General features: G+C 44.5%; 1 protein-coding gene across 5 annotated transcripts in view; it reads left to right on the forward strand.

Annotated features, from left to right (window-relative positions):
• vav2 (vav 2 guanine nucleotide exchange factor) overlaps window positions 1–6142 on the forward strand; it is a 122566-nt gene that overhangs the window by 87128 nt on the left and 29296 nt on the right. For 4 of the 5 annotated variants that reach the window (XM_048613536.1, XM_048613539.1, XM_048613538.1 and 1 more), the window contains 5 exons: window positions 351–419; window positions 1619–1719; window positions 4962–5061; window positions 5483–5578; window positions 5800–5868. In XM_048613536.1, the coding sequence (XP_048469493.1) occupies window positions 351–419; window positions 1619–1719; window positions 4962–5061; window positions 5483–5578; window positions 5800–5868 (435 nt within the window). The remainder of the gene's footprint in view (window positions 1–350; window positions 420–1618; window positions 1720–4961; window positions 5062–5482; window positions 5579–5799; window positions 5869–6142) is intronic. The other variant, XM_048613537.1, reaches the window with a different exon arrangement.

Consider the following 6142-nt stretch of genomic DNA (forward strand, 5'->3'; position numbering starts at 1 on the left):
GACCCTCCGACAGTGCGGCGCTCCCTCAGCACTGACCCTCTGACAGTGGGCGCTCCCTCAGCGCTGCAATGGCATTTTCAGCCTGGGTTATGGACCTAGTTGCTGTAGTGACATTTGAATTCACTGATCAGAATGTGGGTTGTCTCTGGTGGCTGCTGACTCCAGCAAGTCCTGGTGTCGATGAAGCTGATGTGGATGTTGTTACAGTTGGTTTTGTGGGGGCTTTGGAAGGAGAGAGGTCTGTGTTTATTCAGGGGCTGACTGAGTGTCGTCTGTGAGAATGGCTTATTGTGAATTATTTTCCCTTTCCTCTTGCTGTGTAAAACACTTCCTTTGTGTGACGATTGCAGAATTACATGATCCCTTTAAAGGCTATCCTCACTCCCCAGGAAATGGAGGCTATATTCATCAACCTTGAGGTACGTGATTCCTGTTTTATTTCTAAAAGTATGACTTTCTCCCATTTTTTATTAGCCATAAAAAGAGTGGATATTGTAGCAGTGATTGTGTTAATCTTACTGTGGCAGCAATGCATAAATGCACTTTAAATCCCACCACAGCAGCTGGGAAACTTAAAGTTCCAGTTATTCAGTAATTGGTGGGAGTTTGTTTCCTGAGTTAGCAAGATCAGGGTGTAGAATGGTACTGACAGCGAGGGTTCAGTCCTCCCCCTGGCTGTGGTAGTTCAGGGGGTCACAGCCTCCTCTCACTCTTGTGCTGTATAATCTCCCTCTCTCTCTCCAGTGAAAGGAGATGCTTGTGGCCCTCTGTGAATTTGTGTGAAGTGACCTTAGTGAAGCAGCCAGATTATTCTGAAAAATCTCTGGTCTACCTGTGACTACAAAGCCATGGCAGAGTAGTTAACTCATAACTGCAATCTGTCCTGATCTGACAAGATGCTTATTTCTACTTAAAGAAGATGACTCAACACTACCTTCACAAGGGCATTTGGGAATCCTAGCCATTCAAGCCCACAGCCTGTGAATGAATAAAAATACATATTCTAGTCTTTAGGTACTCCTTATCTGAGGAAGGATGGTCTGGCGATGGAGGGAATGCAACAGAGGTTTACCAGACTGACTCCTGAGGCTGCAGGACTGACTTCTGTAGAGAGACTATATTTCCGGAGCTTAGAAGAATGAGGGCGAATCTCAGAAATATTTAAAATTCTAACAGCACTAGACAGGCTAAATGTAGGAAGGATGTTCCCACTAACCAGAGAGTTCAGAACCAGGGGGTCACAGTTTAAAGATATGGGATAGGCCATTTAGGCCTGAGATGAGGAGAAATGTCTTCAGCCAGAAAGTGGGGAGCCTGTGGAATTCTCTGCTATTGAAAGCGGTTGAGGCCAAAACATTAAATGTTTTCAAGAAGGAATTAGATATAGTTCTTAGGGCTAAGATATCAAAGTGTATGGGGAGAAAGCGGCAGCAGGGAACTGACTTGTATGATAAGCCAAAACCATATTGAATGTCAGAACAGTCTCAATGGGCTGAATGGCCTACTTTCTTCCTAGTTTCTCTGTTTCTTGGTCTGTGACCTCAGCTTCCCAGCATTTGGAAAGAGGCTGTGGCAAAATCTCCGTTCTCTTGACAAAACCATTCTCTCTCTGTTCCAGGAATTAATTTGGGTGCATTACAATTTATTGAGAGCCATTGATTTGGCAGCAATCTCAGGAGGGAACACACTCTACAAAGTCTTCCTGGATTTCAAAGAACGGTAAGAACTCTCAAAGTCAGGGATTATTTTGGTCTTACTCTGTGTTTCGGGGTCTCTCTTTTTCTCTTTGTCTCTGTCTCACTCCTTCTCTCATCTTTCTCCTCTTTACCTTTCTCTCCCCCTTTCTTCTCTCTCCCCCTTTCCTTGCCCCTTTCATTCACCTCTCTCTTCTCTCTCTTCCCTCTCTTCCTCCTTTCTCTCTCTCTTACTCTCTGTGTTAGTATAACAATATCTGTACCTCTGTATCAGAGTCAGTGCAGCTACCTCTCTCACAGTCGGTTCCTATTGTGTGATAATATTCTTTTGATGTTCTGCAATTCAAATTAACCAAGCTTGGCATTCTGGAGAGTGTGTGAGAAAAACCTATGGTTGATGTGCAATGTTTTAGTGTGTTGTGATGGAAGCATCTCACAGGTTCACCCTGTGCAATAATTGCAGTCATGGAGCAGATCATAGAGTCATGGACATACAGTTTGGAAACAGACCCTTTGGTTCAACCAGTCCACACTGACCATGTTCCCAAACTAAGCTAGTCCCATCTGCTTGCGTTTAGCCCACATCCCTCCAAACCTTTCCTATTTTTGTACTTATCCAAATGCATCCACCACTTCCTCTGGCAGTTCATTGCACACACAAGCCACTTGCTATGTAAACAAAAAAAGATCCCCCTCATGTCCTTTTGAAATTTTTCTCCTCTTGCCTTAAAAATATGCCCCCTTGTTTTAAACTTCTTCACCTTAGGGAAAAGACCTTTTCTATTCACCTTATCAATGCCCCTCATGATTTTATAAACCTCAACAAGGTCACCCCTCAACATCCTACACTCCAGTGAAAAAAAGCAGCCTATTTTTATAACTCAAACCCTCCATTTCTAGCAACATGCTGGTAAATCTTTTCTGAACCCTCTCCAATTTAATAATATAATTCCTATAAGAGGGCAACCAGAACTGCACATAGTACTCTAGAAGAAACCTCACCAATGTCCTGTACAACTATCCCAACCCCTATACTCAAAGACTAAACACTGTCTTAACCACCCTGTCTACATGTAATGCAAATTTCAAAGAATTATGTACCGGAACCCCTAGGTATCTGTGTTCTACAACACTACCTAGGGCCCTACTTTAATTGTATAAGTCCTGCCCTTGCATTTTGGTGAATAAACAACACCTTGCATTTATCCAAATTAAATCCAACTGCCACTCCTCAGCCTATTGACCCAATTAATCAAGGTCTCTTTGTAATCTTAGGTAACCTTCTTCACTGTCCACCATACCACCAATTTTGGTGTCTTCTGCAACCTTATGAATCACGCTTTCTATCTTCTCATCCAAATCATTTAAATAAATGACAAACAAAAGTGGACCCAGCACCAATCCCTGTGGAATATGCTGATCTTAGAATGAAAGTGTTTTCTCAATTCGAGTGGAAGTTTCCTGGGTTTATTGGCTGTGACATTCTCCATCCTGCAGTCTCACATTTCCCTGTAAATTCCCAAACATACAAAGAATGAAAAATCCAAATAATTGCCCAATATTGAAATACCTATCACATGTCAATACAACAGATTGGCAAAGATTTAACAGGTTCATTGGGAATTTCAGCTTCCCTCATAACTATCCTGAGCATGTTGTATTTACTGCTTCAGTATGATCTCTGGATTCTCTTGGACTGTCACTGGGAAGAATCTGATAACAGCAATATCCAATCGGTTAGTGTCGACCACTGATCGGTGCACCGTGGGTCAGTCTATGTCACCCACTGGTGCTCAGCAGGTTTGCTGCCATGTTAAGAAACAACCGAGTTGTATTCTGTTGAGAGCTGGTGAAGTAATCATAAGGAAGATGGATTTATTTTTCTGTGTGTGATGTGAGAAACTGCTGATTGCAGTTTAGGTGATGGCAGTGTTTCTTTGTGAATTGTAAATGTCCCTCAGGCACTCGCAGTGGGCTCGGGGATTAGAGGTGTTGTGCTGGGGTAGCGACCATACGATTACAAAACATGATCTCTTTCGTAAATGTTCCTCATTCAAAATTTGTCACAGGTTTAAGGGCCATTGTTCAACCTTTCCAAGTTTGGAAGGTAATGGTAGAGGATTCAGCTCAGGGACCGTACAGGCATAGGTTGTGCTAATACCCTGAACCTCTACTCACCTAGGTCGTGATTCTAATATGTGTTCTGAGAGAGTGCAGGAACCATTTGCATTGACCTGTAGTAGAGGGTACAGGCCAGGTTAGATTCCCAACCCTTTGTCCCCAGTCAGTGATTTCCTGTGGCTTGTAGCAGGAACAGGTTTGTGAGAGGGTTCTGCAATGTACAATACAAGGTGTGGCTATCAGAGAGGAAGCTCAATGCTGGAAATCTGAAGTAATAGCAGAAAGCATGAGATAGGAAAGGGTTCAACTTAGGAGTGGTCTTAAGAGAGTAGTGGAGTGGTTTTTTGAAATGCAGCTTAGAAAAGTGATGGCCTAGTGGTATTATCACTGGGCTGTGATAGACTGAGAGACCCAGTTGATGTTTAGTGTATCGGGTTTGAATCCCATTGCAGCAGGTGGTGAAATTTGAATTCAGTAAAAATCTGGAATTAAAAGTCTAATGATAACCGTGAAACCATTGTCGATTGTCAGAAAAGCCCATTTGATTCACTAATGTCCTTCAGGGAAGGAAACTGCCATTCTTTACCTGGTCTGGCCTACACATGACTCCAGACCCAAAGCCAATGAAGTTGACTCTTCTGGGTAATAAATGCTGGCCTGGACAGCAGCACCTTCATCCTGTGAATGAATTTAAAATAAAATAATATGAGTGCATTCCCTGATTCAGAAACTCCCTATCAGACTCTCTCTTTGGGGATAAAGTGGTCCCTATCCCATTGAGCACCATCAGTTCAGTTATCCAATCCACTCCCCTTTTCACAAAGAAAATCAATAAATCTGGAGTGAGTGAGTGACTGACTGTATCTCCTTTCGATGGTGGTTATGGTCTGTGACTCTGAGTGGTCTATGTTAATAAACTGGAAATGGCCCAGTGTTGTCCCACATCGAATTACTGCGACTGAGAGTGTGCTCATAGAAGCAGGGAAATACTGTCTCTGTCATTGAAATTGACAGACTACTCCATCTGTCGGAACAAGAGGACACTGCCACTTGTTAACCCCTAAATGCTCCAGGCGTCCCACATTGCACCTTGTTACCCCCCCGCCCCTCGTTACCCCCTTGATCAAATCTGTGTTTCTGTTGTAGGCTGTTGATTTATGGCAAATATTGCAGTCAGATGGAAAATTCCCAAAAGACATTGGATCAACTCCTGTCTTCCCGAGAGGAAATCCGGAGTAAAATTGAGGTAAATAAACCCATAGGCTGTGACTTGGGGTGGTGGGGAAATTGGGGGAGGGGGCTGAGAGATGATATAGGAGTGATGGAAGGCAATGGAAGTAATTCTTATGTTAGCTCTCCCATCCCTGTCTCCCGCGCGGCCTCTCTGTTTCCCATACAGCCTACGCACAGTCCCAACCCCACCCTCGTTTGCGATAGCTCACCCCCTCCACACCGCACCCCCCCATCCCCCAAGCCCATCAGCCCTTACTCTGTCCCTCTCACACCCAGTCTGGGAGTTGCTGGGATCTGGCTGTGAGTCTGTAATTCCTCCTCCCACAGCTTCACTGGACACCGAGAGAGAGCAAGAGAGAGCGCGAATCAGAGGGTGCTGTATCCTGCATGTTTCTGATAGTGATCCAGTGAGTAGTTCTGTTTTCTTTGTGCAGGAGTGCACCCTGAAAGTTCAGGATGGGAAGTTTAAGCTGCAAGATCTGCTGGTGGTGCCTATGCAGCGAGTGTTGAAGTATCACCTCTTACTGAAGGTATGTATCAGCTGGAGCCGTTGATCACACACCCTGGGTCAGAGGTCACAGGTTCACACATCTGGATACGCTAACTACTTGTGTGTAACTGGGAAGAATTTGCACTGACCGATTTGGTGATCCTCGTCCCACCAACTCAAGCCTGTGATGTCATTGAGACTTGTGTCAAACTGCTGAGGGACAGAGATGGTCATCTTGAGTTAATGTTGTTTCTCTCCTAGGAGCTGCTCAGCCACTCGAGTGACCGTCCAGAGAAGCAGCAGCTGAAGGAAGCATTAGAGGCGATGCAGGTCAGCCCTGAGGGCGCAGAATCCATGCGAGTCACTAGATTCACTTTGACACAACACAAACCATCGGTTTGCATTTACAGAGGCACTGACCTTTCAAGCCAAGCCTGAAAATCTCAGAAATTCTGTTCACATTTTCCATTTGTTACCCATGGCTGTCTTTGCTTTAACCCTTGTCAGCCCTATAATTTCCCTCCCGAATCTGCCCCCTCTCCAATTTCCCTCCCGAGTCTGCCCCCTCTCCAATTTCCCTCCCGAATCTGCCCCCTCTCCAATT

The sequence above is a fragment of the Rhincodon typus genome, chromosome 28 (assembly GCF_021869965.1).
Source record: "Rhincodon typus isolate 14 chromosome 28, sRhiTyp1.1, whole genome shotgun sequence".
NCBI classification, from domain to species: domain Eukaryota; kingdom Metazoa; phylum Chordata; class Chondrichthyes; order Orectolobiformes; family Rhincodontidae; genus Rhincodon; species Rhincodon typus.